Source organism: Zosterops lateralis, assembly GCF_965231275.1.
Source record: "Zosterops lateralis genome assembly, chromosome: 1".
In the NCBI taxonomy this organism is placed as follows: domain Eukaryota; kingdom Metazoa; phylum Chordata; class Aves; order Passeriformes; family Zosteropidae; genus Zosterops; species Zosterops lateralis.
Genome location: NC_139762.1, coordinates 43,217,326 through 43,234,150, shown reverse-complemented (window position 1 = coordinate 43,234,150; position 16,825 = coordinate 43,217,326). Strand labels below are relative to the sequence as shown.

The 16,825-nt window shown below is 40.1% G+C and overlaps 1 protein-coding gene across 1 annotated transcript in view; it reads left to right on the top strand.

The window, feature by feature from the left end:
• Positions 1 to 1,016: 1,016 nt before the first annotated feature.
• Positions 1,017 to 16,825, top strand: part of TOPAZ1 (testis and ovary specific TOPAZ 1) — a gene marked incomplete at both ends in the record, with an annotated part of 36,380 nt that continues 20,571 nt past the window's right edge. The window contains 6 exons of the mRNA XM_083857493.1: positions 1,017 to 2,160; positions 3,567 to 6,411; positions 8,783 to 8,844; positions 11,159 to 11,289; positions 13,276 to 13,331; positions 16,551 to 16,657. Coding sequence (XP_083713619.1) covers positions 1,017 to 2,160; positions 3,567 to 6,411; positions 8,783 to 8,844; positions 11,159 to 11,289; positions 13,276 to 13,331; positions 16,551 to 16,657 — 4,345 coding nt within the window. The remainder of the gene's footprint in view (positions 2,161 to 3,566; positions 6,412 to 8,782; positions 8,845 to 11,158; positions 11,290 to 13,275; positions 13,332 to 16,550; positions 16,658 to 16,825) is intronic.

Here is a 16,825-nt window from a genome sequence, read left to right as displayed (position 1 = left end):
TCCTGTGCCGTGTGCTCTGGGATGGCCCCTCTTGAGCAGGGAGGTCGGACCCGGTGACCCCACTGTGCTCCCTCCCAACCTGGCCCATTCTGGGATTCTGTGGAACAACCGCGTGGCCCGGCCGTGCTGGCGCCGCGCTGAAGGCAGGAACACTGCCTCACTGAGGGGGATGGAACATGAAATGGGTGAGCCTGGCTGTTTACCCACGCGACTCCGGGCTGGGGGCGCGTTGGGCGTTTGCTCACAGGCTCTGGCAATTCCACACCAAAGCCCGCACCCTTGGGCGCCCCACGAGCGCGGCCGCGGGTGTTCCCGGGCCCGGCACCCCCGTCCGCCCCTTCGGGCACATGGGGGCAGCGCCACAGCTGCGCAGCACAGGCCAGGGCACGCCCGCCTGGGCGGGGGCTGCCGGCAGCGGGCCAGGGCCGCCCGGAGGAGCCGCGTTCGCCTGCCCGGCGCTGGGTTTGGGCGCGCAGGGGGCACGGCACGGCCCGGCCCGGCCCGGGGGAGCGCGGCCAGGCTGCTGTTCCCGCCGCGCCCTCACGCCGCCGCTCCTCCATCGCCCGCCGGCCCGGCCGCTGCTGCTCCTCGGGCGGGCAGGCGGCGCCTGGACGAGGCTTCCAGGGACGGATCGGTAGACGAGGGCAGAGAGTAGAGGAGAGAGGGTGGGCAGGTGGCGCGGGAGGCTGCAGGCAGCGGCCTTCAGAGTCCGGGAGGCTGCGGGGCTGTGTCTTTCCCCGCCCGGCTCTGTGAGAGGCTGCTCCGGGTGTGTGTGCGGGGGCGCCAGGAAGGGCTTGTCAGTGCCCGTGTTTTTTCTCTGGGCGACCTGGGCTTCCTTTCCGTCGGTGTGGGCTCCCCGGGTGTCCCCTGAGGCGGCAGGTTGTTCCTTGCCCGGGTCGGGCCTGCCCCCATCGTGGTGCCATCGGGCTAGGGGTGTAGCGGAAGGTGCGCTGGTGAGCTCTGTGCGCAGGAAGGGCTCTGTGGGCTCTGTGGGCTCTGCCTTCCGCGCCACCGAGATGCCGCAGCTGAGGTCAGGGAAGGTGGTGAGAGCCGGCGGGGTAGAGCAGGCTGACCCAGAGGTCAGCAGCCCCGGCTCTTCGCGGGGAGGGTGCGAGCCAGGGGAAAAGCTGGTAGTCAAGAATCCTTGCTTGGCACCAAAGAGAAAGCTTGAGCAGCCCTTACCTTTCTTTCCACAACCTGCCAGGCTCTCTGGCGCTTCCTCTAAGCGTTTTGCTCTTCCTATGCCTGTGCAGAAGGAGCAAGGTGAGGACAGACAGAAATTTCCAGGTAAAAAACCCAAGGGAATCCAACGCAGAAAGTCTCTCAGAAGAAGCAAGGGTGTAGTTTCACCAGTTCCAGACACAGGTGAGTGTGAAGATTGGCAAGCAGCAGCCACGGCTGCAGCAGTGTGCTGGGAAGAGACTCTGAGAGGGACAGGTCCAAGTCAACAGCTGTTTTTCTCAGGAACTACTTTGCAGGATAAGTTCTCAGCAGGGATTGAAAGGAATGAACATTGCTCAGAAGACCTGAACTTCTCAGATTTCCACAAGGGTTCAAGGAGCTCAGGAAAAGAGGGCAAACATTCCTGTATGGAAATAAAATTACAAGTCCCATCCTTGAAGGGGGAAATTGAGAGCACAGAGAGACATGGAGTATCCTGTTTTGTAGAACCAGAAGGTCTTCAACCCAAAAAGGTCATGTGGAGTACTGAAGTGAAATGCACTGACTCCATAATGATGCAAAATATGCAAATCCCAGATTTTAGGAAGAACTTGGGTGCTCAGGAAGCCATGCCTGAACCAAAACCTCAGGAAGAGGTTGATACACCAGAGAAGTTGAATGAGTGTCCATTAGTTGGATCAAGAACACTAGGGACACAGGAAAAAGAAAAGAAAAGCAGGAGATCAGTGGTGAAACCCAAAGTACGTAGTCCCAGAGAGAGGGGTAGTTCTGCCTTGGTGGAACAGCATACACAGTGTCCAGAGTCCAGCAGAGGAGCTCTGAGTATGAGGAAAAGAAATGCATTGCTGTCACAGAAGCTGCAGGATCTGAGTGGACAAAAACAACGAACAACCAGAAGAAGGACTCAGAAACGCTGCATGAAAGAAGAGCAACAGAGCTCAAGCCCTCAGAAAGGACCAGACTGTCCAGGGGAAAGTGGTAAGCACTGGTAGAGCTCCCTTGTAGAAGTGCAGGTACAGAGTTTGGGCTCCCAAATTGATTCTGCAGTAAGACCCCTTTCAAAAGTGGCTGCTGACTTAGTTTGAGAAAAGCTAGGGTGTGCTTGCCAATACTGTGAACACTAGCAATCCTAAAACAATCTTAAAAAGACAGATTTTCAAAAAGAGGAAATGCTTTCCTTAAGGAGAAAAGCAGCATGTTTAATACCAAGGAGAGGAGGCCAGTTAGCCTTTCAAGGGTGTAGAGAGAGAGAGGGAGGGAGGGGTATGGACAGAAACAGGCAGGCCTGTGGTAGGAAGTGCTGGGAGTTTGTTTCCCTCAGAAACATTCCCCATTTCTGCAGAGATGGTCAGCCACAAGCAAGAAAGGGGGCAGTAGTTTCAGCAATGCCAGAATAAAAGAGTCAATTCCTTATTCATCTATTATCTGTTTATTTCTGATTATGTATGATGCTGTCTTGTTTCAGTGTCTGCCTTTATAGGATGTTGAGGTTTCCTCTCAGAACTTTTTAGTTGCTGTTTTCTGTAAAACCCCAAAAGGCGTAGAAGCAGTGATTGTGCTTTGATGTTTTAAGAGAATGTTGAGTCAAACTGGAACAGTTCTGAAAGAGGAGTCTTAAAAGTCTTTTTTTCAGGATGATTGTCTAAAAATATTCTTCTTACTTTTTAAGTGGATACATTCAAATAACAAATACAGTAGATTATTAATATTTTATTTAAAAACCGTATTCTGAAAAACTGAGGTATTAACATTGTGTTTTACCTTGAAAACTAAGGTTCTAAAAAAACCCACATTTTACTAGTATGCTCTTGACTCCATTCTCTAGTCTAAATTTTCAGATGCACAGTTTTTTACATAATCTGTATTTGCTTTCAAATAAAAAGTAGTAGTCTCTAAAAATGAAAGTCCTTCCATTTCTCTGAATCTTCTTGGCGAGTCTGATACATTTGGTTGGACTGTGTCTCTGAAACATAGTCTTATGAATAAGTGTTCCTACTACAGAGAATCTGCTGTATAAACAAAAGATTTTAAGGCTGAATGTGCAGATAGTGTCTGCATTTTCTTGCCAGATTTGCCCTAATTTCTTTTCCACCCATGTGGAATACACAATAAATATACAACTTCCAATGTCCTTATGACAGCATAAGGTTCTGCTCCTCTTTCCATTTTTTTCTGAAGATAATACATCCTTTTTACTCTAAATGTCCCGATAGTGTTTCTTTTTTAAAAATCATAAAACTTCACAGAAATATTTTAGCCTTATACAGTGTCGTGTTCTTTAGCAGCCTTGAGTGTTTGTGAGTTTTTGTTCTCTTTATAAAATAGGGTAGTCTTTTTTCTCTTAAGAGTTTTCTTTAATGACACTTCTTTGGTTTTTTAATCAGCAGAGGAACAATGGAAAGCAATTGAGCAAGACTCTGGTCCTTCACAGGCTGTGAAGAAGGTTAAGAGGAAGCAAAACAGGGCAGACGATTTGAAGGAAAAGCAATCTCACTATTCTAGATCTTCTACAGGTTCTACTTCAGGTGATTCTGAAAGCAAGACCTTTCTATGCCATGCTGTAGCAAAAGAGCTTGGTGTGCAGTGTGGAAAAAGGCAACACAGATCTGGTCAAATCAAGCACTTCCAAAGTTCAAGTGTGACTGCAGCTGAAAAAGTGATGACTATGTCTGCAAAATACAGTGCTGAACATTGCAGTGCTGCTCTACGCCAGTGTAGTGGCTTGCTCTGTGCAACCCAAAAGAATCCATTTGTGGTGTTAGAGGACTGTAGCTACATCAATACATTAGTGAAGCCTTCAGCTAGTGGAACTACCAGCAGTTATAAATTAAATGGATTCTTCCATGTAGTCCATGGTACTGGAGACCTGAATGATAGAATTTGCAGTACTAGTAGAATGCAAAATGAAAGATCGCTCATAAAAGGTGGTTTATCATCTAATAAAGAAAAGAATGCAAATGAAGAAGGCTGTGTTTCATGCTGCCTGAGTGAAAGCAGTAAGTGTGTAAGGGGAAAAAAGTGGAATATTGGTAGAAAGCCTAGGAAGAAGATGAAAGCCACAGAGAAATCTGCAGATATGGCTAGTAAATGCAAGAAGTGTGAGTTACAAACAGAAGCAGCATTTGCCATGTCGAGCTTGTTTGCAGTTTCAGGACTAAATCATACTCTCTCAGCTTCATGTGATCAGACATCAGATTTTGATACAGAAAAATATACTCATGAAGTACAAACTGTATCAGACTGGAGAAAAAAGAGTACCAAATTACTTGCACTTGAAACTGGCTTTAAGAAGACATCTGAGCTCTCTGTAATAGTAAAAGGAGAAAATTCAAGCAGTGTGGCACATTATCCAGCTGCCTCAGATAGCCTGAGAGTGTTAGCTCAGATCCATGATGTTTCTGATCATCACAGAAGCAAGACAGGAGGAAATTTGAACAAGCTTAGTAAGAAATTGCAGCAGTTTACCTGTCAAAGAGTAATACCCATGACTGGTAAAAAAGTTTGGCCTGTTGAATCTTGTGCCAGGACTTCTGAATTGTTTCTTAAAAGTCATAGGTCCATCTCAGAAGGAAAAAGACTTTTAGAGGCTGCTTTTGAGGATTCCTCTGATAAAAGTAGTGTTAGAGCTGTAGAACATAGTGCAGTGACCGAGAATGTGAGACAGCTGGGTTTGTATACATCACTGGCAGAAATTACAAAAGAAATTACACAGAAAAAGATTGATCCAAATATTGACTGTCAGGCTTCACTTGAAACAATGGAATCCTCTTCTGTGGGTATTTATGAGACTTTGACAATGAACAATGAAAATGAGGAATCATCAGTTAATACGGATAGAAGTGCCCTGGCTTTTAACCATGATGATGTGCAAGAAATTAAAGCAACCTTGAATTTTACAGCAAAAAAAAAAGATGAAAGTGAAGGAGATGTACCAGAAAGAACCCTGTCTGTGACAGTCCAGAATGGTACAACAAAACGAAAGGATAAAAATGAAGGAGAGGTAACGAACAGAAACTTGTCTGGGACAGTCCAGAATGGTACAACAAAACAGAAGGATAAAAATGAAGGAGAGGTAACAAACAGAAACTTGTCTGGGACAGTCCAGAATGGTACAACAAAACAGAAGGATAAAAATGAAAGAATGGTGACAAACAGAACCCTGTCTGAGACAGTCCAGAATGGTACAACAAAACAGAAGGATAAAAATGAAAGAATGGTGACAAACAGAAACTTGTCTGTGACAGTCCAGAATGGTACAACAAAACAGAAGGATAAAAATAAAGGAATGGTGGCAAACAGAAACTTGTCTGTAACAGTCCAGAATGGTACAACAAAACAGAAGGATAATAATAAAGGAATGGTGACAAACAGAAACCTGTCTGAGACAGTCCAGAGTGGTACTTCTGCAAGTAACACCAACAGTATAAACTTCAGCCCTAAAGTATCAGTAGTGACCCCGACATTTTCTGATTTAAACCTAATTAAACCATTAACCTCTGGAAACCTGACAAAGTTCAAAATTCCTTTATGCAGAAACAAACCTGAATCCAAGAAACTGGAATCTGTCCATTCATTTGAAAGCAAAACTTGTAGTCCGCTAGAGCTTCTTGAAAGCACTAGTCCAGGAAGGCAGAAGACAGGTGAAGAGACTTTCTTGGTAAAATCTGAGCAGCATCCTCTTCCTGTCATAAGTGATGCTACATCTCCAGCTTCCATACAGAGAAAAGCAGATGAGATTGACAGTAAGGACTTCCAGCACAATGGCTCTGTAAACCTCTCCAATGGGATGTCTGTGCTCCCTGACAGTTTTTCTGCATATCCACATCCTCTTCTTGATGGACACTCAGAGCCGTCTCTGCCTGCTTTCTATGGTACTGAATGTGTGCTGAAATCTAGTTTTCCTGATCGTTCCTGGAATGCAGTCAACCACACTGTTGGATTAGAAATAAATGGTGATAGAAAATCAAGAGGGATTTTTTCACAACACAAAAGTCAAAATGTACCAGATATCCTTGAAGCTTACAACCAAGATGTTCTTGTTATTGATGTGATTCAGGATGACCCTGACCTTTTTGGAACCAGTAATGAAGAGGAGCTTGCACCTGCACACTGTGAAAATTGTCCCGTGATAGAGTCCTCTGCAGACTGCATTAAAGACACAAAGGAGTATATTAAGCCTGAGTCTCCTGTTACCCCAGAAAAGACCTATTCAGTAGAGAGTAGTTTTAGGTATGCATATCATTCTTTTTTTATCACAGTATTCCTAAATACTTTTATCTCACATCCATATACTTTGGTTGTAGTTCTCAGGCTTCCTTAGAAAATTTCACTAATTTCTGTTGAAATTATTTATTTGATTTTGAGTGTCTGAGTTTGATCGAGCTATGACAGTATTCTGAATGCAGATAAATTAATGTCTTCTTCATAAGAACTGGGATAAACTCTTAGTTGCAGGACAAGGTAGTCCTGAAGAGCTTGTGTAAATGAAGTATGAGAAGACAAACTGAAAAATAATATTCTTAGTCTGACCCGATCGGAGATAACAGATACCCTTTGAAGGCAGTTTTCTTAAAAAAAAAAAAGTGGCATAATACTTAGAAATATTTTTACTTTTTAGGTGTAGCTTATTCCTCTCTTGAATCTGTAAGAGTAAATGGTTGTCTCTACAGTAGTATTCCATTCTGACATTCTCCTTCCCTCTTTTTCTCCTTTCCCCAGACATGTGAATATTTTTCAGATGTGTGATTTGGCTAAGGTGTTGCAGAGGTTTATGATCCTGTATCTTCATTCAGCAAGTTCCTGGTTTAAATCATTAGGTGTTAAGGTTTACTGGGTTTTCAGATGATAATAAAAGTCACAGGAGGAGGAAAAGGAATTCAAAGTAGAAACTAGCTTTTGTAAATGAGATAGTAGTTCTTAATGGAGTGGATGAACTCCCCTATTGTTCAGTCTGTTTTCTCTATTAAGCTTTGATGCTTGTGTTCGTGAAAAAGTTTTAAGATATTTATTTTTCATTTTACCCAAAAAAAACCCACAAAAAGTTTATATAGAAATAATGCAAGATTTTCCTATGAATATTAGGTTTTTTATTGGGATGGGTGTTTAAATTTTCTTTGCATGATTTTTCTAGGTGGCTTTATTTTATCAGTATTTTAAGGAACAATTCAGTTATTTTCAGGATTTTACTCCCTTATAACTGCCTTTTTTTTTTTTTTTTTTTTTTTTTTTCTCACTGCTCTCCTTATCCTTTCCTTTTCATTAAACTCATGTGCGTAAGAGGAAGGGAATCTTCTTTGAGGTGCTGAACACTCTTATGAATGAGAATATAAAACTTTCAGATGTTAATAGAATAAAATTTCTGCCAAAACAAGCCTCTAGAGAACAGGGCAGGTCTGTACTGGGTAGTAGGAGTGTCCAACTTCTTGGGAAGCAGCTAGGCTGTAGCAGAGTAAATTTATTAGGAATATTCATTTCTTTCTGATATCTGTTGAATTTGTTTGCCATTAGCCAAGGAAAATAAAAATGCATGGTTCTTTCTTAGAATTTCGCCTTGATTTACGAAAGAAACAGGCAAAATTCCTTATTTTGCTTTTTACCTTCCATGATTTGATGAAAAGATTATTAGATGGGGATTAACCATAGTTGGTTGCAGTCAGGAACTTATTAATGAACTAAATATGAGAATACTGAAATAAGGCAATAGACCTTACCACAGTTTTATCGAGTAACTTACAACATCACCAGATAATACCAGACCATGGCCAGTTGATACTATTTTTTTATTTATTTATTTTGTTGAGTTTTACCAAATACAAATGGGACTTCAACAGGTTATTTCTCTGGTGCTTGCATAGAGAAGAGTGCTGATTCACTGCCAGGCATCAGGAAAACATTCTGTCCTGAAGCCTGAATGGGACAGTAAAACTTAATTTTAGCGCTTTTTTTGCCATTTTCTGTTGCCTTGACTGGACAGGTTGCTGTCATTACACTTGGTGTCATTCACCAGGTACAAGCTTTTAAAATCTGTGATGATCATGATGATGTTTTATGTATTCTGTATGTAACATTTAAATACATATTTGTCCCTCTTGAGTTTTTCTGACGAGAAATATTTATTTTTTCCCAACTTATCTTTGAAATAGGTGAAGTAAGTTTCTTCCTTTGAACAGTTGTTTTTGTTGCTCTCTTTGAGATTCATTGTTATGCAAATAATCTTGAATATAAAATTACCATAAATCACATTTTTTAGAAACTGATTAATTAGCTCATTAACACAGTATTTTCTTGTTTTGATACACAGAGAAAATTTCCCTTCTCAGTATTTTAGGCAGAGATGAAATGAGATTATGAGCTTTTACTGAAAATGTTGGGGTTTGAAATGTCTTGGTTTTACTTAACATGTTTAGGTGTATACCTGAAGGGATGAACATAAGAAAGGCAAAAGATAAAATTAAAAAGAGTCTTAAAACAGTGTGTTGGATGTAAGGATTCTGTTCATGGCTAAAAGTATTACTGAGAACTTTTGGTTTTATGTGACTGATAGACTGTATTTGCTTTTGTGCAAGATGGAAATCTTAAATACACTTTCTGTTCAAAACAGATGCATGCAAGAAGCTGGAATGTCAAGTGATACTGAAAATTCTTGTAATTTGGTGTTAAAAGGTAAGGGTCTCTGGAAATTTTTGTTATATTATCAAAAGAAGAAAGAAATCAGATCTTTTGTGGCAAACCCAAGGCTTTCTATTTTCCACAAAAAAAAAAAAAAAACTTCTCTGGTTATGTATTACCTTTTTATTGTAACAGCAATTTGCTTCCTAATGCATCTTTCAAAATGACACAAGCCTGAGTCATGCATGGAACATGTACTTCTCTGTAGTACTTGTCTGCTGGTAGTACTGGTGGGTTGGAGTTGTAGGGGGTTTGTTTGGTTTTGGTTCTGTTTTTTTTTTACATTTTTCTGATAGTTTTAGGCAAAGAATTCAGTTAGTTGTTGAAATTATAGTAAGATGCTGAGTCCCGTGATACTGCTTTGGAGTTTAGGGCAGAGTTAGAGGTGGTTTTTCTCTTGTGTTCATTAGCACACAGAATTTGGTAGACAGGTTTATTTCCAGGTTGTCTTTCTTTTGTGGATGCTATGCCCATTCCAGACACAGTCTTGTGTCTAAAGGATGGCCTTTTTTAATGAAATAAGGTTATTACTTCTGATTTAGTGGTGTTTTTCTTCTTATTTAAAGCAGAACAGTCCAGCTAGGCAGCGCATGAATGTGATTTGTTTAGTTTTCTACAGCTTGCATACCAGACCTGCTGTGCAAGGTATACCCAATGTAGTTTCTGCCAGGCAGGTTGGAGGCACAGGATTTTGACTTTGAATAGAAGCCCATTACTGACAGTGTGTACACAGAGTGCTGAGAGTGGTTTTGGAGGTTCCTGGTGTTTTCCTTCTGGTATTAGTTTGTCAGCTTGTTAATCTGGCATTCTGACATTATGTGTTGATGTTGCTTCAGGCTTGTAAGGTGTCTGTGACAGTGCCTCTTGTGCTGGTTTTCCACATTAACGTGTTATGTTCATGTGGGAAGAGTGATTTTGGTGGATAGTGTCTCCTGGAAAGGGGTGACTAGATAGGGGAGGAGAAGATTCCAGGCTTCAGGTATTAGAAGGCAAAATAAAAGGTAATGAGGTTTTAAGAGCTCAGATACCAAGAAATAGATAAAAGTTCCCTGAGGAGAGGGTCAAGAGGAAGTGCACAGTTAGGCCTCTGGTCATGTAAATAGACTGGGGCCTGTGCCATGGAATCTGCCATGTTGAGGTGATTGGAGCCAAACCTGGCAACAAGTTTTGTACTATTCAGTAACTTCTGCATTTTCTTTGTTGTTTTACTTCATGTTCTAGCAAAGCTTGAGGCTGAAAGCCTTTGGGTTTTTTTGTGGTCCTTCATCCCAGATCTGAGAAGCAAGATCCCATCATAATCTTAGATGAATATGCGCACAGTGACTTGTATTTCATACATGACTTTTTAAAAAGGCCTATACAGAACAAAAGAAAGGTGCCTGGTTTTGCTAATTACTATTTATGTATTTATTTAGAAATATGTGTTACTGCTTTGGTGTCCTGAGTTACTTAGTGAGGTCATGGCTCCTTGCCTTAGTGGCTTCACCATTTAAGAAAGGGAAATTGTATTACATTTAAAATGTTCTGCATGACATCAGGCCTCTTCACCTTGTGTATGTTGTCTTCAGCCGGATGTGTCTGCTACTTGGTGATCATACAGACCAGTGACTGTAAGAAAAAAGCCCTTCCAATACTAATCTGATTCTTTCTTCCTGTATGTGGACAACACAGTTCAGTTGAAAGTCATTCGTGTGATTCAGTATGAATTTCTTTTCTGTGCAGAGCTTTTCTGTTGTACATAAACAGCCATTTCAGAAAGTTGCAGCCAGGTGTGTTGTTCATTTCCTGTGGCATCTGCAAAAGGTGCTGAAATTTCCTGTCACTAAATTCTTACTGAGTTTACTATATTACAGGAATTTGGAGTTTCTCAGAGCTCTCTGTGTTTACTTCAGGGTTGCATCATGATCAGTATGATTAACTTACACCCTTTTCTAACAAAGACTAAGTCTTTTTGCGTAGCAAATTACCACACATATCTTTGGCTCTGTTTTAATAAAAAAGCTTAACTGAATTTATTTCTAAAATATTAATTCAGTATTCTATAAGTAAACCTGTTGTACTGTTCTACAGGGACCATTAAAGAACATACAGCATGGATAGAATTTTAATTGCAGAATCACCCTAATATTTTTTTGAAATGGTTTCTGCATTAAGCATGAAATATTTTTCCATATAAATTTCACACTTAGGAAGTCTTAGGAGCTCTTAAATGTCATTAGTTCCAAGCCTTTGTAATATTTAAGGGATAAAAGCTTTGTTGTCTTGTAGCATGGGGAACACATAAAGCAATGTGTTTGTACATTTTCAGCTGAAGATGTGAAAGCCCACAGCTCCTCCAGAGGAAGCAGTCCTTCAGGAGATGTTGGTGAGGACTTTCTTAAAGATACGCAGCAGAGCAAACTGGATAAACTTTTGACAAGTTTGGATGTGGATGAAGAGGTACTGAGAAATTATGCTTTCTCTCCTTAAATAGTTTTAGAAATTACAATCCACATAATTGGATAGTTGTAATTACTAATGCTGTTTTATCCACAAAATTTTAAATTTCCTGTAATAAAGAGACTGTTAGCATTTCATAGATGACTGTGTATTGGCAGTGTAATCTCTGCTTAACAGAACTTGATTTTTTTTTGGTCACCAACAATTAAGCTTCAAATTTGAAGTGAAATGGGGTATTGTTGTATCAGTTGTTGCAGTAAAACTGTATTCCCAATGGTATGAAAATTAATGTTCCAGTGTAGACCTGTGAGTATAGCTTTGCAGTATGACATTTTTGCATAACATACCTATATGACAAATATATGACATTTTTACATAACATACCTAATTTTAAGTGTTGCTGTTAAATGCCTCTCAGTATCAGAAAGATGGGGCAGTGTTGGAGAGCTGGGGAGCTGCACAGCCATCATACATCAAAGAAGAATCATTCCAGGCTTCATTACTTGGGCAAAAGGCCCTTCAGCATTTAGATTTCTAGCTGTTCACAGGGAACCATTTTCATGCTCACTGACTTTATCTGACCTTTCTCTGTCTTCCCTCCTCTAGGTAATAAGTCTAGGTCTTTTAAGATCAGCTGAAGTTTTATACTACTTTGATAATGAATTGGAATTTACAGCTCTCTGCCACTCATACGTAGTTGCTGATAGCTTTTACTGTTTTCCACTACTTCAGGTGTGGCTAGTGCTTTTAACTGGATAAGTTAAACTCTAAAATTCAAATGGCTAAAAATTGGTAGGTAAGTGAGAAGTTAAGCAAACAGCAGAGATAGTTTCCCCGCTCAAAATGATTTAAAAGAAGGGAAACATTTCCTTTAGCAAATGGTATTGGGGCTGTTAACAGGCAATTCACAAAGTTAACAGTGCCATTTTGTTTCCTGATCTTTTGGAGAGACAAAAAGGGTCTGTCAAATTGTAAGATTTTCTGGAGGTGGAGTACTTGTTGCAATATTACCAGGTCAGTCCCAGCTGGGTTGTTTCATAGCCTTGTGGCCTTATAAAGTCAGTGTCCTAGTGCTTTTCTGTGCTGTGCTGGACAGCAGAAAATATGTACAAATAATCTCACTCAACCAAACTCAAATCACAAAATGCATACTAAGCCCTACCTAAACCTGTTCTATATGTGGATAGAAAATACCAGTGCACACCTGCAGGGGGAATGCAATGGCAGAACGCTTATTGCAGGTACTCTACCATTCAGGGAGATTTTCAGATTTAGCTTTTTGAATAGTTTTTCCAGAGTGAGAAGGGCTAAAACTAACCATGGAGCAAATGCTAAAGCTATTCAGGAACTAGTAAAATAAAGTTTGGAAATCTGATGAGAGCATATGCATCTCAAATTCTTTGGCTGTAATAAATTTGTGATAGAATATGAAGTCCTATGGTACTTCATGAATAATGGATGAAACAAAGCCAGGATTCTATTACATCATTCTGTATTGGTCTTTTCAGATTCTCTCCTCCAGATATTTTTTCTCCATATCGTTGGGGATTTTTTAACTATCCAGAATTGTGTAGAGCTGAGCAAAAAGGCGTAAATTCCTCCTTGATGCAGTTTTAAATTTTATTAAACTTGATGGGATAACTTTTGTGGTGTTCCACACATCTGTCAGGTAGTTGAAATTGGGCAGTGGGCCTAAAAATTGCTGAGATTATTGTGGGAGGAAAGAGAAAAGAAGACAGTCACATTGCCTTTTTTTCCAATTAACTATCACGATTTTAAAGAACAGAGTAAAAAGGCAGTATTTCCATTAACACAGATGTTGTAAGAGTAATCCTGCACACCAAATTACAGTTTCTACAGTTAAGACTGTCTTACCCCACTTTGCAATGATCACTGACAGTTTTAAGTCTGTAGAGTGAAGCATAACAGGCTTAGTAGTGCTTTGCTGTACCTGGAAACATCTTTTAAATATCTTCACATTTCAAGCTTGCAGATGGAGCGCCTGATGTTGAAGAAGAAAATAAGAGTGAAGCTGAAAAAAGGTACATATAGTGTGTCCTTCCTGTAACCTGTGGTATTCCCCTGTAACTATACAAATAAAACATCATGATGTTACCTGAACACCACCAGTATTTAATTCAATTTTCCATGTTACTGTAACTATGTGATGAAGAATATAAATATGTGAAATAATATAATTTCACTCTACAAAGTACAGAATAAGTATAGTCATAGCCTGACAGGACAATAGGGCTTATTTTGTCTTTTGACTGGTGGCAAAACAGATTAACTTCATGACAGTGTCTCACTTTTGCATCTCACTGTGAGTGTAGCATAAGATGCATTTCTTGCCAGAAGAGCACTTACCAGAACTGAACAAAACCAAAAAATAATAATAAATAATAAAAATAATAAAAAATAATAAAAATAATAAAAAATAATAATAAAGCAATAAATAAATTGTAAAACTTTCATTTTTCTTTTCTGCTTATGAAAGAATTGAAAGATCTCATTCAAATTCAGGCTGACAAATATTTGTACAGCAGTAGAAAAAGGTACTTAAAAACATGTCACATACTGTTAAGGACATGCTTTAGTGTTCTTCCAGCTTCAAGCTGTGTTTGCAGTGTTTATTGTGCACGTCATTTCTTAGTCTGATTTACAGAATCACAGAATGACCAAGTAAGCTGAGTTGGAAGGAATCCATAAAGATCATCAAGTCTTCCTCCTGGCCCACCACAGCACCATTCTCAAGGGTAACACCATGTGCCTGAGAGCATGTCCAAATGCTTCTTGAATTCTGTCAGGCTTGATGCGGTGACCACTTCCCTGGGGAGCCTGGTCCAGTGCCCAACCACCCTCTGGGTGAAGAACCCTTTTCTAATATTCAACCTAAACCTCCCCTGACATGTTTTCAGGCCATTCCCTTGGGTCTTGTCACCAGAAAGAGGAGATCAGTGCTTTCCCCTCCTCTTGCCCTCATGAAGAAGTTGCAGACTGCAGTGAGGTCTCTCCTCAATCTCATCTTCTCCAGGCTGAACAAGCCAAATGACCTGAGGCACTCCTCACCAGGCTTCCCCTCAAGGCCCTTCACCATTTTCATTGCCCTCCACTGGACACTCTCTAATAGTTTAATGCCTTTCTTACATTGTGGCACCCAAAACTGCACAAAATATTCAAGGCAAGGCCAGGCCAGTACAGAGCAGAGCAGGACAATGCTGTCCCTTGGCCAGCTGGTGATGCTGTCCCTGATGCCCCCCAGGACACAGGGCCCCAGTTGGCCCTCCTGGCTGCCAGGGCACTGCTGACTCACATTAGACTTGCCATCAATCAGAACCCCCAGGTCCCTTTCCACAGTGCTGCTCTCCAGCCTCTCATTCCCTGGTCTGTCTGTACTTCCAGTGTTGCCCCATCCCAGGTGTAGAATCTCTCACTTTCCCTTGTTGAACTTCATATGGTGAGTGATGTCCAAGCCTGAAGTAGTGTCAGACTGAGAAATTTTCATTCATCAGCAGTCCAGAAATGACAGAGAATTAGTTTTTGTAGGAAAGGTATAGTTAAGATGGAATTCTGAAATAATTAGAAGAGAAATAACATATTTTAGAGTGTTGTGGTTTGGGAGCAGTAATCACCAATTAGCTACTGCAAAAATTAACCCTGTCCTGGCTGGAACTAGGACAATAATTTTCAAAATAACCGAGAAACCTTAGCTGACATAGAAGAGAATACTGCTTTTCTTCCAACACCGCTCACATTTCTACCACGGTGTGCCAGAAGCCTGTTAGTGGAGAATACTGCATCTTTTTGTTAATCCACTAGAGAGCTCCAAGCTCCTCCTTCTGCTATAAAATACCCATTTAAATTTGCCTTAGCAGCATAAATAGTTCTTTATATTATAGAATAAGTAGATTGTGCTGAATAAAATGTTTGTGGAATGCAGTACTCTGTGTGGTTAGAGAAGAGGCCTTCTTGGAGTTGAACTACTTTCTCTAGTTTTACTGAAAAATGTTACCATTGCATAGTTGTATTTAGAAGAAAACATAGTTGCTGTTGTTATTTAGTAAACTCCACTTCTAATGATGCTGTTACTACAAAAAATGCTTAGAAAGCTATATAGTTTACAGTTCCTGGCAAAACTGTGTGTAGTTCTATATCTAGATTAAGGAAATCTGAAAGGAAACTGCTATGAAAATCCTGTTGTGTCAGAACTGAGACTGGCATCATGAGAAAGTGTAAGAAGACTTTATGTGGTAATTTGAAATTTCTGAGTAACTAAAACTGCAGATTTTTTTTGTTCCCTCTAGAAATCAACCTAAATGCATTGATGAGGATAAAGATTGATCTTAAAAATTTTGGGGTTGTTAGATGGAATTTCTTCCTCTCTATTGTAGCATTTTTATTTCAAATTGTATTGAAAACATCCTGAAGTTTAGGAACTATTTGAATTATCCTGGCTATGAAAAGTATTCAATATCTTGAACCTCTTATAGGATGTAGCAACTCTGTTTCTGTCTGCAGAGGAGCAAGCAGGTTAAAATGTCCTTTGCACTAAACCAGAATTCTTAATTGAAAGCGGGAAGGGGAACAAGATCTCATGAAAGGAAATTATATTTTTCCAGTGGCTTTGTTTACAAATATGGAAGAGATTAGCAAGTATTTTGCTAGCATTATTTTTAGCTTGTTTTTGAAAACAGCACATTTTAGTAATTTAATTCTCTGGGATGCACATATTTGGGAATAAAAGTACAGTCTTTAATTTGAGTTACCTTTGAAATCACCTAAATCTTCTGTCCAGTAGTCAGTTTTTAGAAAAGACAGCAGTTGACTCTTCAGATGTAATTTGAAAAGCTTTGAAGTTTATTCCTTTGGCAGACATTGCATAACAGACTAATATTAAGTAGATGCTTCTTCAGAGGTGACAGAAATCATCTCAGCATTGGGCGGGGGGGAAGTGGTTCACAGGTGCCTTTTCTACTTATTTATTGAATTTTGTATGGTTGTGTGTTAGGGCAGAATAATCTCAGCTAAAATCATAATCAAATTGGACCAGACAAATGAGAGTAATGAAAGTAAAATTGTTGGGACTGATGGCTATTTAAATTTATGGCAAGTTTTGAAGTGTTGTGTGAAGTGTTGAGGAAATAATCATCTTTTACACACTTAATTCCTCTTTTGTGGTATGCAGTACACGAAAGAAACTCCTTTTTAATTTGGTCGAACAAACTCATTTTAACAAATTTTTGGTTTTTAATACTCAACAGTGATTGTAAATACGAAGTGAACTGTGAATTGCTATCAGAATTGCCATTGAATGACCGAAAAGTAAATCTCTCCAGTGAAGCTACAGAGATGAAATCCTTGACAAATGGTATGGTATGCTGTGTTGGTGAACTCTTCAGATTTTTATTTTTATTTTTATTTTGGGTGTTTTATTTGCCTGTGAAATCTTAAGGACTGTCTTCAGTTCCTGAAGATGTTGCCTGGAATTTTACTTTGCATATATAAAAGCAAAACTGCAAGCTCTCGTGTGGTACAT